This window comes from Urocampus carinirostris, chromosome 12, assembly GCF_059441175.1.
Source record: "Urocampus carinirostris isolate Australia breed hairy pipefish chromosome 12, RoL_Ucar_1.0, whole genome shotgun sequence".
In the NCBI taxonomy this organism is placed as follows: Eukaryota; Metazoa; Chordata; class Actinopteri; order Syngnathiformes; family Syngnathidae; genus Urocampus; species Urocampus carinirostris.
In genome coordinates, this window is record NC_142360.1 from 34775867 (window position 1) to 34795773 (window position 19907).

The 19907-nt window shown below is 36.7% G+C and overlaps 2 protein-coding genes across 2 annotated transcripts; one reads left to right on the top strand and one right to left on the bottom strand.

The window, feature by feature from the left end:
• The first annotated feature begins 673 nt into the window (after positions 1 to 673).
• Positions 674 to 11725, top strand: uox (urate oxidase). Its single transcript, XM_088349882.1, has 8 exons — positions 674 to 769; positions 828 to 1040; positions 2666 to 2782; positions 2841 to 2919; positions 5990 to 6176; positions 6279 to 6402; positions 8969 to 9052; positions 11561 to 11725. The coding sequence occupies exons 1-8, from the start codon at positions 755 to 757 to the stop codon at positions 11630 to 11632; spliced, it is 891 nt and encodes a 296-aa protein (XP_088206008.1). The 5' UTR covers positions 674 to 754; the 3' UTR covers positions 11633 to 11725.
• Positions 11715 to 18245, bottom strand: samd13 (sterile alpha motif domain containing 13). The gene is made up of 5 exons (XM_088349883.1): positions 18105 to 18245; positions 17630 to 17738; positions 17406 to 17448; positions 15500 to 15611; positions 11715 to 12714 (listed from the first exon to the last, which is right to left on the bottom strand). Exons 2-5 carry the CDS (start codon positions 17655 to 17657, stop codon positions 12571 to 12573), a joined length of 327 nt encoding a protein of 108 aa, XP_088206009.1. The 5' UTR covers positions 17658 to 17738; positions 18105 to 18245; the 3' UTR covers positions 11715 to 12570.
• Positions 18246 to 19907: the final 1662 nt, after the last annotated feature.

The window sequence follows — 19907 nt, forward strand, 5'->3', positions numbered from 1 at the left end:
AATTTTTAATGTGAGGTAAGTATTTTGACACATTTAAATACCAACACTTTCTATTTGATTTAAGGCTTATTTGTCAGGGAACCGGACCGGAAGGCAGGAAGTGTGAACTCAATTGCGTAACGATCAGTTACTTTTATTTAGAAAATAAAAGTTGTCCAACACGCAGGGACAAAAACAAAACAAAAACAGGCAAACAGGAACTCAGACTACGTAATACTCACAAAACAGGCTTGAAGGCACTAACTCAGACAAACGGGCATGACAGGTCTTCCTTGAATCAAACAGAACAGAACAGAGCAAAACAGGGCAATGCAGAACAGAATAATGATCTCGCAACCGGCAGTCCCAAAACGAGCCTTTATGAATCACACACGTCATTAAGACAATCCGTGTCAGCCCGTGTCAAGGGGCGGGACCAGCTGGTTGTCATGGCGACCATGCAAGACATGACATTATTTTTGTTTGATTAAATATGATTTTATTAGACTCAAGAATGATTTCTGTAGCTAAGGGACAACCTACACCTTGCCTTTCTTCCTAATAATTAAAATGACTTCAAAATAAGTAAATATTTAGAATGTAATATGTACTTATGTACTGTATGTATTTATGCAGCTCACTAGAATAAAAAAAAATGTACCATTGGAGGCCTGGGGCAAAGGTGGAGCCCCCGCCGCCCCCCCCCCATACAAAACCAACTTCAACTTGTCGAGCTCCTTTTCAAAGACTGCAAATAGTTTACAGCCAAGACAACATGGCTTCCACACAGGTAAGTACATGTTTATGATAAAAATATGATGTAACATGACTAGATACCTGAATGGCAGGATGTGGAATTTGTGGAAACGAGTTACGGAAAGAAGTCGGTGAGAGTCTTGTGCGTCCAGAGACAAGGAGGCCGCCACCAGGTTCTGGAGCTCCAGGCAAATGTGGAGATGACGCTCCGGTCCCGAAATGAATACCTGACCGGAGATAATTCTAATGTTCTTCCCACCGACACCATCAAGAACACCGTGCACGCTTTGGCCAAACTCAAGGGGGTACATTCTGCAAATCCCTGTACAAAGGACAGGGACAAAAAAAATATTGTTCTATCTTTTTTTTATTTTTGTGTTGCAATGTGAGGCTACAAGCACACAGGAAAAAATTCCAGTAAAATATTTTGAAAAAGGTATGACTCATGGTTGTGGGGGGCGTGGTCTGTTGGAAAATCTCCAGTGAGCCACTGCATGGCCACATGGCATTTGTTGAGGGTGCCTTGACACAAAACCAAGACAAAAAAAACACTTCCAGAAGCCTAATTTACAATTGTGTACATTTGGACAAGAACCGGTTTACCCGTTTCAGAGCACATGCACACACAGTTAATGTTATTGCACTACTTTTCATTGTACTATTCTTACGATGCGCTATTCTTTCAGTGCTCCATTGCTATAACTATAACATTTTTTGGGGGGCCATACAGTCTTTCACATTATTTTTCTCTTAATTACACTTGTATCCTGGAAGTGTATGTACAGGGTTGGGTAGGGTTACTTGAACTTGATTACTTTTGGATTACTCCAATACCAAATATGCTAATAAAAGACAAAAGAAACTAAATATGAATAAAATGACTACATTTTCTGCAGGCTTGGGGAGTAACGGAATACATGGAACGGCAAAAATGATGTTGGCAAGCTGTTTGGATTTATTTTCATTTAGTTTCTGTCGCATTTGATGTTTGTTTTGCCGGAGATCAAAGCCAGGAGAGAAAGCTTACCACGTGATGTGAGTCATCATTTTTTTTCATATTTAGTTTCTTTTGTCTTTTATTAGCATATTTGGTATTGGAGTAATCCAAAAGTAATTGAAAGTAATCAAGTTAAAGTAACCCTACCCAACCCTGTGTATGTACAATGACAATAAAGATAAGTCTATTGTATTCTGTCCTAAATATAGTAGTATTTTGAATTGTAATTGTCAAAAAATAAAAGTATTAAAAGAAAAACCTTTCGAATTAGAAAAATGCACAAAAACCTTTGTACCTAAACAGTAACCTACTTCAGTTTTTAAGAAGGATAATCTTCGCTCACTCCCCCCATTTTTATTAGCTGTTGTTCATAGCGTTTTAATTTCTTTCTCAAATAAAAATATATATTTAAAACTATTCTAGAATTAGAAAATTTAAATCACACTTATTTGCCAAAACATACGTTTTGTTTTTAGGAAAAATAATCCTATTTTATCATGTCTTTCTCCCCTGTTTTTATCCTTTCCTCATAGCATTTCATTTTTTTAAATTTTGTCAAATATTGGAAAAACACCTAAAACATTTGAAAAATACATCGTCGTTTTCTTAGAGATACTTTTAAATGAGATAAACACAATAATGACATTCTGAAGTTTTCTTCCAAAATATCAAAATAATTTCATTTGAAAAATAAAATATGCCCTGGTCTTTTTCCCCTCAATTTTCATCTTTTCTTTTTGGAATTTTAGAAGGATGTCCAACTTATTTTTGTGGATAAAGACATGCAATTCACAAGCAAATGTAAGGGTGCTTGCTTTTTGAATGATAATACCCAGTATTACGATTATTTATTGAACGTCATTTTTAAGTATTGCAAGTTGTGATGTTGAATATTTTTTGGGCATATTTCATACGTCGTTTTTTTGGGTCCAGGTAAAGAGCATCGAGCAGTTTTCATTGGATCTCTGCCATCATTTCCTGACCTCTTTTAAGCACGTCTTGAAGGTCAAAGTTGAGATCGAAGAGGTGCCGTGGAGGAGGCTGGAAAAGGTCAAAAAAAATATTCTTGAAAATATCCTGAAGACACTCAATATTTTTGGGCTTCCAGAACGGGTCGGAACACAACCACGCCTTCATCTCCAGCCCGGAGACGATCCGATTCTGTCAGGTGGAGCAACACCTCAACGGTACTGGGAAGTAAATGTATAAATAAAAAAAGTACCTATTATCTGCACCACTTATCTTCAGTAGGGTCGCGGGGATGCTGGAGCCCATCCCAGTCATCTTCGGGCATTTGGCAGGGGACACCCTGAACTGGTTGCCAGCCAGTCGCAGGGCACATAGAGACAGACAACTCACCCGCTTATTCACCACTAGGGACAATTTGGACAGGCCAATCAACCTGACATGCATATTTTTGGAATATATATATATATATATATATATATATATATATATATGAACACAACAATAAAGCAGGTCACCCCTAGATATATGACATCAATGCAATTTACTCATTTATTGGGCCCCAGTCCTGCCCTCTGAGATTCAGTCTGCAACCTCAGCAGAATTATTTTAATCTAGGCTCTAAACACAATTATAGTCTATAGCATATGAATAACCTATATTTCATGTTGACAATAGCTGTGTATTATTCGTTGTTGCAACATCCATTGCAGCCTGGTCATCCTAGGAGGGGGATTACCTCATGTGCAGTCCCATCTCAAGGTTTCTTCATTTTCCTTACGTTGAGGTTTTTGAGTTTTTCCTTGCCTTCATGTAGGTTTTAGATCAGGGGGTGGTGTAATAATCTTTTGTACAGCCCATTAGGAATTTTCGTGTTTAAAGGCTATACAAATAAACTTGACTCTACCCTTATGCATTCTGTCCTTATTTTGAAGTGTATTTTGTCACAACGATGTTATTCCAATGAAGGGTGAGTCAAACTGGCTGAGATTTTGACTTATTTGAACGAATGCACCTACTGTTCAACCAATAGTCAAATACATCAGCCAGTTCTATCCACCCCCTCATGTCAATAATATATTGTAATGACAAAAAATACACTGCAAAATACGCGACACAATAACAAAATGAACAGCAAAATAGACAACCAAAGTATTTGAGAAAATAGACACTAAAATACCCAACAAAACCCACGTTTAAACACACAACAAAGTACATGACAAAATAAATACCGAAATGACAAAATAAATGACAAAATAGACAACAAAATGAACAACAAAATACATGTCAAAATAAATACCCTAATAAATAAATGACAAGTAAACAACAAAATACTCAACAAAATAAACACTGAAATAAAATGGACAAAATAAATGACTAAATAAACCCATGAATAAATAGTCAAGTCAAGTCATGTTTATTTGTATAGCCCTCAATCACAAAGAGTCTCAAAGGGCTGCACAGACCAAATATTGCAAACCACTATTGATCTGCATTTTTTATATAGCGCTTTTCAAGTCAATGACTTCCCAAAGCGCTTTACAATGTGCTCCACATTTCCCAATAGCGGCCTTGTATTGCAGCCATGTAAGACGCTAACCTGCTTATTGCGGGTATTAGGGGTTCAGTGTCTTACCCGAGGACACTTCGAACTGGGATCCCTTGATTCCATGACGAGCGCTCTACCTCCTGAGCTACTGTCGCCACTACTATGACACCATCCCCTGATCTGCCTAAATGCCAAGATAAAATACACGACAAATACATGACAAAAACTGAAAAAAAATGAAATCACAAAAGTACATCAGACAACAAAATACACAAAACTTAAATACGGAAATAAATCAATGACAAAATAGATAATAACACACACAACAAAATACCATAATGGATAAATCACAAATTGCACGCCAATATATACACCAAGATAAATGAATGACAAAACAAAATACAGGACAAAATGAATACTGATATGAAAAAATAACAAAATAATTGACAAAGTAGAAAACAAAATACAGAAATAAACAAACCACAAAATAAATGACAAAATAAAATACACAACTAAATACTGAAATAAAGTTATGTTTATTTGTATAGCCCTTAATCACAAAGAGTCTCAAAGGGCTGCACAGACCACAGATTATTATGACACCATCCCCTGATCTAAAACCTACATGAGGACAAATAACACATAGATAATACAATACAAACATATTCTTTGTTCCTTTATCTTTTTTTATCCTCACTGTAAAATGTGAACCTGGAGTGCCTTGTCCAATTTCGTGTTCACAATATGTTCAACCCATTTTGTAACAATGACAATAAAGGTATATTCTATTCTAAACAGATATTGTCAACATAAAATATAGGTTATTTATATGCTATAGAATAGAAGTGTGTTAAGATTGGATTAAAACATTTCCACTGAGGTTGAAGATCAAATCTCAGGGGGAAGAGGATTCTGCAGCACCGGGGCCGGAATGGAGAACGCTCTCGAACCTATGGTTCTCTTCTTGGCTCTTGGAATCACTTGTAGACCAGCATTTTCAGAGCAAAGGCTCCGGACCGGAACGTAGGGACAAAAGAAATGACAAAACACACCAATAGAATAAATGCTGAAATAAATATAAATGAGAAAAAAAATGAGAAAAGGAATACATTCCATTGATGTCATATTTATTTATTAATGTGGTCATCTATTCTATGGCATATATGTAGGTATTTATTTATTTCTAAATGAATTTCTACTAATGGAAGGATCGCTCCATAAAGTTTTCAGAGCAGACCTTATTGCCTCGCCCCAAAATATGTAAAACAAGATGCAGGGAGAAGTCTTGGCGGGAGAGGGAGCTCGTTTAATTATCTTCATCAGTGTACAAAACAGAGATCTCATTCGTCTGAGAGACAATTGGATTTTTATATTCTCAGACAACATCTCGTACTACCTAGCACATCCCCCTCGCGATGATGCACGTGTTTATCTCAAAATGCACGCTACCAGACAGAATGTTTTCGTCCTCTTTCGATTTTTCACACAATTTCCAAGAAATTGTTGGGGTCGGCTTGACCGCATGTTCCACGCCAAGAAGAATATTATTACTTGGCAAAGAAGAATGTTATTACTTGGCAGCCCAAGGCGATTAATAATAACATTCGCTGACATTTACACTCGGGAGAAACAAGCCAGGAATTTCCCGTTTTATAAACAAGCTCGACTCCAATAAACCACAACAATCTTAATTGTCTTTCTGACATTTTCTTCCTCACTTACTCTACTTGTCTCTCATCAAGACCCCCCAGTGGTCCAGGGCGGCCTCAAGGACTTGACTCTCCTGAAGACCACACAGTCAGGTTTCTTGGGCTTCCTGAAGGACGGCTTCACCACGCTAAAAGAGTCCAGAGACAGGTGCATGTGCACGAGCGTGCGAGCACGCTGGCGTTTTAGCAAAGTTGAGGGCGTGGACTTCGACGCTGTGTGGTAAGGATCTTGTTTTTTCTTTTCCCGCCATCTTGAATGTGGAATCTGTTTCCTGAGCTCGGCTGCCATCTTGAATGTGGATTCACCTTGGGTTTCCATCAGGAAATGTGTAAAAGATGCCATTGTTGAGAAGTTCTCAGGACCTTTTGAGGAAGGAGAGTTCTCGCCTTCCATGCAGAAAACACTTTACGACACTCAAATTCTAGTCCTTGACAGGGCCCCGCAGGTGAGGACACATCGTTTTTCCTCTCAGATTTTCATTCCTTTTCCAACAATTGTATACTTGTCATGCGCTGCCATCAAAGCAAATTTCATAAAAAATTCCTGCCTCTTGTTGTTCAAATACATTTCTCTATTTTCTTAGCACTGAAATTTTCTGAAAATAAAATAATAATTAAAAAATCAGGTATTTTAGCGGGTTTGAGATATTTCCGTCCTCTAACACAACCGATTCCCATAACGTAATCATCAGAAAATAATAGAATAATAACTAGACGATTACCACGGCAACTGTGACAATTGGGGCCGGGCTCTCATGTGTAGTCGTTAGCCTCTACCTGAGAGCATGTAGTTGTTAGCATGGCTTGTTAGCATGTAGTTGGTAGCATGACTAGTTAGCATGTAATCGTTAGCAAGTATCCGTTAACATAACTTGGTAAGATCTATCGATCTATCTATCTATCTATCTATCTACCCAGGTCATATCCCTCGAAAGGGGTGACCGACAGCAAGACAAACACATACACAAAAACAAGAAAACAAAAAGGAAAAAGTAGCAAAAACCCCCCACAAAACATTTGACCATGGCCAACCCAAATGCCCACACACCCAAACAACTTAAGCACCTCGACATCCAAGTTGGTCATGCTTTCGTCCCTCCAGATGAAACGGGACACAAGAAAGCGGCCAAGTCACTCGGCTCAGGGTGACACAACACTCTTTCACTGGTTTACCCCTGCCGCATCATACAGGTGCCCTGCCCATCCCTTAGAACATGTCCAAACATCCCACTATCCTTTCACAACACCTCTCCACTCATTCCTATCACCAACAAGAGCTCAAGCTTCCACTATATTTAGACCTCTTTCCCCCAGTGCACTCATAACACCATCCATCCACGTCAATCGCGGCCATCCTCTTGGTGTCCTTCCATTGACTTCTGCTCTGTAGATCCTCTTCAACATTCCCTCCTCATTCATCCTCTCCATGTGTCCAAACCAACTGAGTACTCTCTTATCCACATGCTTGCTCAATTCCGATACTACTCCAGTTCTGTCTCTCACAATTTCATTTCTCAATTTATCCAATCTTGTCACTCCTAACATATTCCTCAAACACTTCATCTCAAAAACATTTCATTTCCTTCTCAAATCTGCGTTCAGGCTCCAAGTCTCTGCACCATACAACACAGTCAGCACAATCCCACTCTCATACAGTCCTCTCTTAACATTCATACTCATACTCTTGTTGCTCATCACTCTCCTCAGAGCACCCAAAACCTTGCTTCCATGATTCACTCTGTGCAATACCTCGCACTCCATTCCACCAACTGCAGCCACATCACAACCCAAGTACCTAAAGCTTTCAACTTCTTCCAGCACCTGTCCATTCAACCTTATTTCCAACGCCATGGCCTCTTCATCCCGTTAACACTTCATCACCTGACTCTTCCCAAAAATTACACATAACTTACACCTATCACACACTCTTCCAAACTCCATTGAGAACCTTCTCAATTTGTCCTCAGAATCAGTCACAAGCGCGGTGTCTGTGTGTTACCATCTACTCGTTGTAAAATAACATTCAGAATCTCGAGCAGAGCTGTCAAAACAATTAAAATAAGCATAATTGTTTAATACAGATCATTCTCCTTATCTAAAGATGATTTTTCTCATCTAACAAAAAGAAAAAAAGAAAAGAAAAATCTTCCCCTTTGGCAGATAATCTTGCTCATATTAACCTTGTTAATTTGTTATCCTTTGTATATATTTAATTGAAGAATTGTTTCTCTCTGTATTATTTTGTTTGTATGATTTAATGTAATTGATTTATTCTCAGGCAATGATTCTTGTTGTATCCAGGGTTTGGTAGGGTTACTTTAACTGGATTACTTTTAATTACTTTTCGATTACTCCGATACCAAATATGCTAATAAAAAACAAAAGAAACTAAATATGAATAAAATGATGACTCACAACACGTGGTAAGCTTTCTCTACTGGCTTTGATCTCTTTGATCTCCGGCAAAACGAACATAAAATGCGACAGAAACAAAATGAAAATAAATCCAAACAGCTTGCCAACATCATTTTTGCCGTTCCATGTATTCCGTTACTCCCCAAGCCTGCACAAAATTGAGTCATTTTATTCATATTTGGTTTCTTTTGTCTTTTATTAGCATATTTGGTATTGGAGTAATCCAAAAGTAATTGAAAGTAATCCAGTTAAAGTAACCCTACCCAACCCTGGTTGTATCTTAAACGTACAGAAAAAAACACTAGGTCTGAGATCATGTTTTCATCCCCAAACACTCATGATTCTCATCATATCATGAGATAATACCTTTATTATGAGAAATCAATGATTTTTTTCTGACATTTTTAAATGCAATCCTAGCTTTTACAGTTTGATTGCATGCGCCTTATAGTCCAGTGTGCCTTATATGTGAAAAATCATTCACAGAAGGCTCATTTGAAAGGTGCGCCTTATAATCCAGAAAACACGAGAAATCAGGATGAATTCTTAATGAATTTCTATAATTACCGTAATTAATAAATTAGTTTATCATCTCAGGTGGCTGAAATCGAGCTCATCATGCCCAACAAACACTACTTCACCATCGATATGACCGAAATGGGAATCGAGAACAATGATGAAGTAAGTCCAATTATTAACACTGGAAATAATTAATAATGACTGAAATGCAGTGGTATGGAAAATGTGGGTGCCCCTGATCAATTTCAAGATTAAATCATTGCTTGTTGGGATCAGCCATTTCAGTTCAATACAGTATATCATGCAGCAGACAACAGAGCAATATTTGCTACGTCAAATGAAGTTGCAAGTTCTCCACTTTGCATCTTTAGGAAAGTGTGGCAACATGGGAGCCTAAAAACATTTGCCCTTTGACCTGAACAGGATTATTCAACATTGGGCGTTAGAGAAGGATATAGAGAGCTAGCTCAAAAATTTAAGCTATCACTTCCCACTGTGAGAGACATAGTGAGGAAATGAAAGGCCACAGGCAATTTTAGTTAAGGCCTGGATTGGCAAGAATAACAGTTAAAAATGCTTCAAGCAGAATCCTGACCCTCAATGAAAGCGTTTATGGCACGGGTAGGCAAACTATGTCTCACGGGCCACATGCGGGCCACCAGGCTTCTGAACCTGCCCCGCACGATGATAGAAATATAATAAGTATAAAATGGTGAAAAAGAACCAATAAAAATGTAAAAAATTGGTGGCACAGGGCAATTAGGTACATTTTTAAATAAAAAATATATTAATATTTTATTTGTATATATATATATATATATATATATATATATATATATATATATATTATATAAATATTAATTTTATTTATCGAGATATTTTATGCAAAAAAAACAAAACAAAAACTTCTTCGCCACACATAAAAATTTGCAATTTTCAATGCATATTAATAAATTTAGTGCTTAAAAATGAGACATACTATACTGTATTACTTTAAATTGATTTGGAGTGTTTTGAAAATTGGAAAATATTCTATTTTTAGACAAAAACAAAACATTCAATTTATATGACATAATCTAGATCTTTGTTCATAAATGCATACTGCTGCTGCTATTATAAAAAATGTGTCTCAATTTCATGGCATTTTTTAATTCTTTCACGAATGGAATGTTTACGATTAAGAAATGCTTAAAATTAGAGAGACAGTACGTCTTTATGAAATACAGGTAATGATATGAGAAATCGGGTAGGTTTCCCAGGCAAACCATGACATTAATAATTCGAGGACACGATGTGAAATAAAAATAAGGTCACTAATATAAGTAAATTTTTTTAAAGGCATTCACGTTTTGTCTACCATTGCTTTTAAGTTAATGTGACTAAATAAGATCATTAATATAAGTAAAAAATGTTAAGGGCCTTTACATTTTGTTTACCATAGTTTTTAAGTTAATGTGACTAAATATGATCACTAATATGAGGTAAAAATGGTAAAAGCCTTTACATTTTATTTACCATTGTTTTGGGAAATGTGACTAAATAAATGCCATTTTTATAAGGCCACTTCCCTTTGTAAATTAAATGAAAAATGAAATGATCTGCATTTATATAGTGCTTTTCAAGTCAATGACTTCCCAAAGCGCTTTACAATGTGCTCAACATTTCCCAATAGCGGTCTTGCAGCCATGTAAGGCGCTAACATGCTTATTGGGGGTATTAGGGGTTCAGTGTCTTACCCAAGGACACTTCGACATGTAACACGGCCAGGCAGGGGTTCGAACTGGGATCCCTTGATCCCAAGACGAGCCCTCTACCTCCTTGTCATTACAGTACTTCTTTAAACATAGTTGTATCAACCTGGCAAATCAATGCTGCTTTTTATAAAGAAACACAAATAATATTAAGCATAATGGAGATCAGTGTTTTGCTTTGGCCCTCCACACAAGTTTGTTTCTCATTTGCTCCCATAGCGAAAATAAGGTTTAAGAGCTGCAAATTCATGAAACCGACCTACTATTATTTAAGTAATTATTGCATACTTTCTGTAAATCTGATTTACTTAAGTTCACGTCTCAAATACTCAATATGTCAGAGTTTTTTTCTGCTATCTGACATATTGAACTCAAATTTCTGATTCCAACATCCCATGGATGGCATTTAATTTTATAAAAAAAACAAAAACAGGTTTAAGTACAAACAAACACAAACGGAAAAAACAAACAAGCGTGCACTCGTCTGTGGTTTTATTTGCTATTTATTACTTGCTTGTTGCTTTATTGTTGTTGGGTACTCTATGTACAGCGACTTTGGGTGTCCTGAAAGTAGAACGTATTATTATTGTTGTTATTAAAACAACTAACGAAATTTCCAAGTAAAGTCGGTATCTGGCACACCACCATCCCCCAGAGGTAAGGGCGGCAACAGGCAGATGGACTGGCCCACACCCTTGTCCCTCAATACCTAGACCTGACCATAATCAGACCGGTATTAAAGGACTTTGCCAACAGCAGATGCCACTACCATTTCTATTTCAGGTTAGGTTTTGTTTGGACATTTTATTATTCGATATATGACCACTTGTTACTTTGCTCCCGTCTTTTGTTATTGAACACCATAAAAAAAAAATTACCAACATTTTTTTCTTGACTGTATTTTCTCTGACCATCACAGGTTCTTCTCCCGGTTGAGACCCCGACAGGGAACATAACAGGAACGTTGCGCAGGAAGCAAGACAAACTGTGAAGACAAAAGTTCAAACAGCCGTGAAATCTGACGTTATGAATAATGAATCACACATCGTCAAAGCCAACAGCACCAACAAATCTTCAGTGAGGAAAGAAGCACCGTTTATTGCCACTTTTTTTGATTGAAATATTCAAAATCCAGTGTTGCACAAAAAATAAAAATATAAACACACCTGATTAGTCATCATTTCCATCACAAAGCACCACAGATCATAGCGACATCATCATAATGCATATTTTTCACATCTAAAAATATGACACTTCATATTTCAAGCCAATTTTGCACGGATTCCTTTTTAAGGGCAAATTCTACAGTACCACATCTGTATTTTCCAGCCATGTTTTTCCTGATAAATCATCTTATGTACAAAAGACATTTTTAAAACCTACACTGGTTCATCACACAAACACACGAATCACGCTCGTCTTAAAGGGGCACTGTGTAATACTCGACCACTAGATGTCACTGTATTGTGTCGTGCAACCGAAAATGAAAGCCTCAAAGACTAAGAAGGAACACAAAGTACGAAGACTCAAAGTGACCAAAACGCACCATTTCTTATTTTTTTTACTTCAAGATTTTTGAAGTTTTTGGGTACCAGTAGCAGCAAGATGGTCGACAACGATGAGTCACCCTTTAAGTGAGGCTCAAGGTGTGTAAAATAAATACACATTTTTCGATCTATGTCTATTCAAATAACTGAACGATAACATGTTAGTTCATGTATTTTTGTGTATTATTTAAATCAATATCTTTTTTTTAAAGAACGAAATTGTTTTACCACGAGGAGGCGTTAAATAATACACACTGCCCCTTTAAATAAATCATAAAAAATAAAATCTGAAGCAGCAGAAAAAAACTGCTAAAAGGAATGAGTTTGAAGGTGGGAGCTGGTTGGGATTCGTTGATTGTCAGGATTCTTAGCGGGCGTGCGGCTACGAATTTTGGCTTTTCAGGTGTTGTGTTTGCAGCGGCTTGACGTGGAACTCGTAGATTTTCAGCGCCGGGCCGAGTTTGATGGCCAAGCCCGTCAGAACGTCGTTGCGAGTCATCAGGAGCAAAGACTTGCCGTCGATTTCCTGACAATTAAAGAAGACATTTCTTAAAATTGCTTTTGTTTATCATACATTTGCACGTTCAGCCCGCGAGTTATTTAGAACCATACACAGGGTAGGATATCGGGATCATACTAATATTTTATTCCTGCAGTCCAAATTGTTAAAATTAGATGATTTAGTAAATGTATTCACTGCACAACTGTTATTTAAGGCCAACAAAAACATAGTGCCAGAAAACATCCATAAATGATTCATTCGGAAAGAGGGAAATTATAACTTAAGGGGCTGTGGTGAATTCAAAATCCCAAAGGTGAGAACCACCAGGAAAAGTATGTGTGTGTCTGTGTGTGGAGTCAAGCTTTGGAACGGCAAGACGAGATCAAACGGTGTCCAACTATTCACTTGTTCAGGTTTAGATACAAAGGAAGATTCCTGGCGGAATACAGAGATGAGGAGGGTGGGGTATGAGTGGTGCGGGAGATTAGGAATAGTGCGTCTAGTTAACTTTGTGTTATTGTTGCTATTCTTATATCATAACTATTATTATCAATTTCATTACATTTATTGTTATATCATTGGTATATTTGGTGGGGAAGATGAAGGGGTAGCGAATATAAGCATTTGCTTCTTACCACCCCTTTTAGAACATATGTAATATTATTTTGTTGTTGAGTTAGTTTTTGTTGTTTTTTTATTTTGATGTTCGAATAAAGTTTTTCATTCATTCATTTGCAGCACTCGGGATGATAGCTTGAGGCCCCCACATAATAATAAAAGTTGAAGGGACAGTGTGTGTTATTTGACCACTAGATGTCACTGTTTTGCGTCGTGAAACTCATCTTTCAAATATCCTTAATTCCATTCATCCAGCGTTTCTGTTTTGCTCTCTATCTTAGGTAAAAATATGTAGTGGTATTTCCGCCTAAAAAAATTGCGCAGTTCCAAAGTAGTGTATTATGTGACCACTAGATGTCACTGTATTGTGTGTTGCAACTGAGAGCTCATGTTATGTCTCATCTCATCTCATTAGCTGCACCGCTTATCCTCTGTAGGGTTGCGGGGGTCCTGGAGCCCATCCCAGCAATCATTGGGCAGTAGGCAGGGGACACCCTGAACTGGTTGCCAGCCAATCGCAGGGCACACAGGGACAGACAACTCGCTCGCTCATTCACACCTAGGGACAATTTCGACCGGCCAATCCACATGAAATGCATGTCTTTGGAATGTGGGAGGAAACCGGGGTGCCCGGAGGAAACCCACGCAAGCACGGGGAGAACATACAAACTCCGCACAGTAAGTCCGGTTGCTGGATTTGAACCCACACAGGAGGTTCATGTTATGTAAATAATACAAATTTAAAAAACATGTCATATGATAGTTAATGTACTGAAGTCAATTATTGACATTCATATTCTTTTTTTTAATGAAATATTTTTTACCACAACAAGGCACTAAATAATGCACATTGTCCCTTTAAGTCAGGGATTGCCAAAGTATAGCCCGCATCAGGCCCGCCAGTGGATTTAATCCAGCCTGCAAGACGATGCTGAGAGAAGCATCAGAAAATAAATGAGCCACTTGTCAAAAAATAATCTGCAGTTTTAAATATGCCCACTGGATGTCGCCAAAGTCACACACTGCTCCAAACCACCCTGTATATGCTGACTACTATTTATGGAAACACCCATCTCGATATTGCTTTATTTTAAATAGAAATCTTCATTTAAGGAAATACAATTGCATTCACCAGATTTTTTTTAGCTTGTGGTCCTTTGCGTACCTACATAAGTTATATTTTCAATTGCGCTCGTGGCCAACATTCAAATAGCTGGCTACATTCTTCTGTATATGCTTTTTAAAAAAAAAACACATTCTATTTATCAAGATATTAGATTTCATGCAATGTTACACTTATGAGTAGCCCCTTTGCATTGAGTTTTTCAATGCAAATAATCAAATTTTGGGCTTAAAAGGGATATGTTACTTTGCTGTTATTCTTTTTTTTTTGTAAATGTATATATTTATTTGTTTATTTTGTGTGTTTAAAAACCAATTGGATGAAATGGTCCCTTGAGAAACAAATAGACAATGAAACGTAAGTTGTAAATGCAAACGTGAAATAATGAATTGGCTTGTGTTATCCATTTTCCTCATGTATTGCCGAGGTATTGGATTCAAGACTCTAATATATTTTTTGTATATGCAAATACAATCAGTTTTTCATTTTTCTCCCGCCCGGCTCCTGTGCAAATTTAAAAAAAAAAAAAACAATACGACCCGGGACCTCTGAAAGTTTGTCCACCCCTGCTTTAAGTGGAGGTCTAACAGAAAATTGAGTAATTCTTTACTGATTTATATTTTTTTCATATTAATTCTTGATGTTTTTTTTTTTTTTTTTTTTTTTAGATATTATTCTGTGTTGGAAATTCTAAATAATGATATTTGAGAACAACGGAATATTTTTATCAGAACCTTTCGCGGAAGAACCAATTTGGCCAAACCTCACCCAAAGTCTAAATCCGTTGGCTCCCAAGTAATTTGAGTTTGAGACCCTTGTTCCATTTTGATTATCAAATACTTCCAACAAAAAATGCTTGTAATGCCACGGTTGTTCTATTTGTGGTCACAGTTACTGATAAAAAGGGCTTGGGGTGAACCTTTTCAACATATTTGTATTACATGTGTACTTGAAGGTTTGTACAGTCTTCTACTTTTCTCCTTGCAAGATCCAAAATATTTAGTGTATTTCACCTTTATTTTTTGTCCGTTAAATTATAATCTTAATAGTCGAGATTAGAAATTCTACCTGATCCTGGAAGGCTGTGGATTGCTCCTCGAAACCCATGGCTCGAAAATAATTGACCACATCAGCCACCGCCCAGTCGGATGGATCTGGAAGCTGCCCGTTCTCAACAGGGCTTGGATGGAATTTGAAAAAAAGTTTACACATGCCGACAATGTATACATTCAGGCAATATTCCAGATGAAAAGGAATATTGGATTCCTGGAGCAATCCCAATGAATTGTTTACATGCGTAGAGACAAACAGATCAACCATTTAACATGGCATTTTTGCAAGTAATCCGAGAACAAGGGGAAAACGGGAGCGAAATTGGGTTCCTGCATTTTACTTTCAACGTTAAATTGAAGAGGATTTCATATATGTCACTCACCAAAATCAACTAAGTATACTATATTGCTTGCTTGCTCCATCAATGCGTCCCGTATGTTTACAACACATATGTCCAGTTTTCTATGGTCCCTGAGATGATCTTGATACATTATTGTATCATACACCAGGAATCTTTTTTTCAATGTACGTTACTTCTCCTTGAAGAAAGTTTTGTTTATGGGTTCATATATTTTTGCACTTTATTTTATCTTATTTGAATACATACATATATTTTACAAATATATTCGTTGGGTCCATGACAGAAAATTGTTTTTTTTCTGAATCAAGATTGATTACTTTTTGCTAAAAAAGAAACTAAACGCTAGTGATGGTGTCTAAATAATACTGGCTTCTTTCATTTAATATTATGTTATGAGGATTTTATGACAAGACAAATAGATGTTTTTTGCAATTGCAAGATTACTGACAAAGTCAAGTCATGTCATGTTTATTTGTATAGCCCTTAATCACAAGAAGTCTCAAAGGGTTGTACAGAAAGGACACAGACATTATCAACATATTATATATAGGTAATACCAGTTTTTAAAACTTCCTCAAGCTCACAATATCCCTAAACAATATTTACTAATTTGAAACATTACTTGATAAAAAAACTCAAGCTGTGAGAAATGTTTACTTTATTTATCAGATAACACTTGAATACATTTGTTTAGCTATTCAGTAGGTTCAATTAGCCTCATGAGACTATTTGAAAAATTGTTATCATTCCATCGGTCCAGCCTTTAGCTCCCAGCCAAATTTTTGATTTGGCCCTCCATCTATTTGATTTTAAGACCCTTGGTTTTCGAGATGTGCTCGTACATGGCTTTACAGACACATAGACTTACACAATATATAAATGGATACAATTGTGGCATGCTGATCAGGGGGCAGAAATTATAGTGACAATATCCCACAGAAAGCATCCAAAACATTAGGCTTATTTTAGCGAGCTAGAGCGAGTTTGTGCTTTGAGGCATCAAAATATCCCGGATAAAGAAAACAAGCAATCTGGTTAAGCAAACACGTGTATATGTACGAGCAGGGTTGGGTAGGGTTACTTTAACTTGATTACTTTCAATTACTTTTGGATTACTCCAATACCAAGTATGCTAATAAAAGACAAAAGAAACTAAATATGAATAAAATGACTAAATTTTGTGCAGGCTTGGGGAGTAACTGAATACATGGAACGGCAAAAAAGATGTTGGCAAGCTGTTTGGATTCATTTTCATTTTGTTTCTGTCGCATTTTATGTTAGTTTTGCCGGAGATCAAAGAGATCAAAGCCAGGAGAGAAAGCTTACCACGAGTCATTGTAAAATGAAAGGACTAACCCAACCATTGCAAATACAATACTTGAAGTCAGTCCATAATCATATTATTGTGCATATTATTGTTCATGTTTGCATCCTCTGAATACGCGGAATATTCCTTTTTCATTCAGATTATTACCTGCATGTAAACATACCCACTGTTATTTTTTTAAGTCATATTAAAGTGCCATTACTTTTAAAGAACACAGTACTCGAAAAATGTACCTTTTAGTGTCTATAGATCCATTATGCTTGTCTTCCATGACGGCTGCAATAAAACAAATAATAAAAAAGGATTGACATATGCAATTAAATTCATTTGCATGCATCTTAAACTTGCAACATATTGTAGGGCAAGCAGACGCTAAAATGACTGTTATTAAATGGATGAAAGGTCAACCTTTGAATATGGTTAAGCTTCATCAACAAATGATTAAAAAAAAACTTACAATCAGTTAAGTCACAATTAATTGTCATCAGATTGTCGTTTCTAGTTGCTCCTATAGTGGCTTTTCCGACATCCTTTCTTTTTAGGAGTCTTCTAACGAGTCCACGTTCCTGTCGGGATAAAAACGGGAAACAAGTGCTTAGGGGACGAATTTCAAAGACGGAAAAATGTCCTTCGTGCGTTATATAAACGCACATGTTTTTATTTTAGAAAATATTTTTAAAATGAATTTGAAAATATGCGTCGACGCACGCACTAGCGCTTTTTCATTCGTGTCAAATAATATTTACTGCATAACAATGAGCCAAAAACAGGAGAAAGGACAAAATTACCCGAAAAAGAATAAAACTAAATAAATGTCTTATTTATCTTGCTAACACAAACAGTTAGCTGCCTTCGCTAAGACGAAAATCCAATACATTTTAGATGACTTTTTTCCCTCGACAATAACGCGTTATCCAAGTGACTTGACTTACGAGTGACGACAAAAAGTTAACGACTCCCCGGGCGAAAAATGAAAGATATTAATTTGATCATATCACAAATTAATCAAAGACAACTAGCTGCTTATCGTCATAGCTTCCTCTGCCCACGTCACTGAGGCATCTCGGGAAGTGGAGTTCATTATTGTTGTGCGCTGAGTAACGTTCTTTTCATTTACTTGGACATTAATCAGGCATTTTTCTGCTAATAAAATGACTTATTACTGTCATGTATCACTGAAGCATCGAGGTAGATGGAGTTTAGCTCATCTCTGTGCTCAATAATTAGCTCTTTGGTTATTTAATCGTTTTTTTTTTCCTAATATAAATATTTAATTGTAAAATATCACAAGAGCATCATGGGAAGAGTAGTTTATAACATTGGTGCGCCGACTAGTGCGCTTTTTATATACTTGGGGATATATGTTTCGATTGAAAAAGTTAATTATTGTGACATAACACTGGAGATTCATAGGATATTCATTTTTTTCCACCCATGTGTAACGGGTGTAATAATAACTTTTGTTTCATTGAAATTCCTGCTGAAATATGTGTACAGTTTTTGGTAAATATCCTGCAATGATGAGTCCAACAGTGCCATCTGTTAAACGTCATATTGAAATATAATATTGTGAATGTGCTTAATTGCTGTTGAGATTGTCATGTTTGTTTTCTGTTATTGAGGCGGCAGTAGCTCAGGAGGTAGAGCGCTCGTCTTGGGATCAAGGGATCCTAGTTCGAATCCCGGCTCGTCCGTGTTACATGTCGAAGTGTCCTTGGGTAAGACACTGAACCCCTAACACCCCCAATAAGCAGGTTAGCGCCTTACATGGCTGCAAGGCCGCTATTGGGAAATGTGGAGCACATTGTAAAGCGCTTTGGGAAGTCATTGACTTGAAAAGCGCTAGATAAATGCAGATCATTGAGTCATTATTAGTGTCAATAAATTTGTTCAAAACAAAAAAAATCTGCTGGTATGGGGTGGGGTTTGGTTTTGGATTCTGACATGTGACCGGGAGGCGGGGTTTGTTGGCAGTTTTCAGGGGGAACTGCTACTGGTAAGACACATCTTTTGGTGCTCCACAAAAGAAGTTAATTTTAAACATTATAACCACAGCTGACAAATCTCTCAACATGCACAGAAATGTGATTGATGTTGTCAAGCTATTTAGATTTATTTTCGTTTTGATTCTGTTTTACTAAAATGTAATTCCCCTTGTAGAGACCAAAGCCAGCAGAAAAGCTAATGTTGTGACTCATTCATTTGCAGGTAAATTGTACCCGTTTTTATACTCATTATTGTTTTTATTTCTATTTTCTCATATACATTAAAAAGGATGATGTTGGTTAAAATTCAGACTAAAGAAAAATATGTTGAATTCATTGTAAACGTTAAAAATCCACTATACGATCTCTTGTTAAAATGGATGTAAAAATGTATTGTGATATTCTAAAATCTATTTTATGTAAATTGAAAAGAAAGCTCTTTGATATGCTTTGTTGGGCAGTTTTCAGAGGGAACTGCTACTGAGATCAAAGCCAGCAGAAAAGCTAATGTTGTGACTCATTCATTTGCAGTAACTGTAATTAAAAACCTCATCATCCAGTCCAGCGTCAATGTGGATCTTTGGTGGAACAAGTATACAGCGGTTACACATGCGCCCGAAAAATGTGCTTTTGGAACATTCAATCAGTCTTTTTTTTTTTTTTTTTTTTTACAAATAAAATTGCTTTATTGTTGTGACATAACATCTGCTACAGCAAATATTTCCCCTGCAAACACAAAATGAGGAAAAA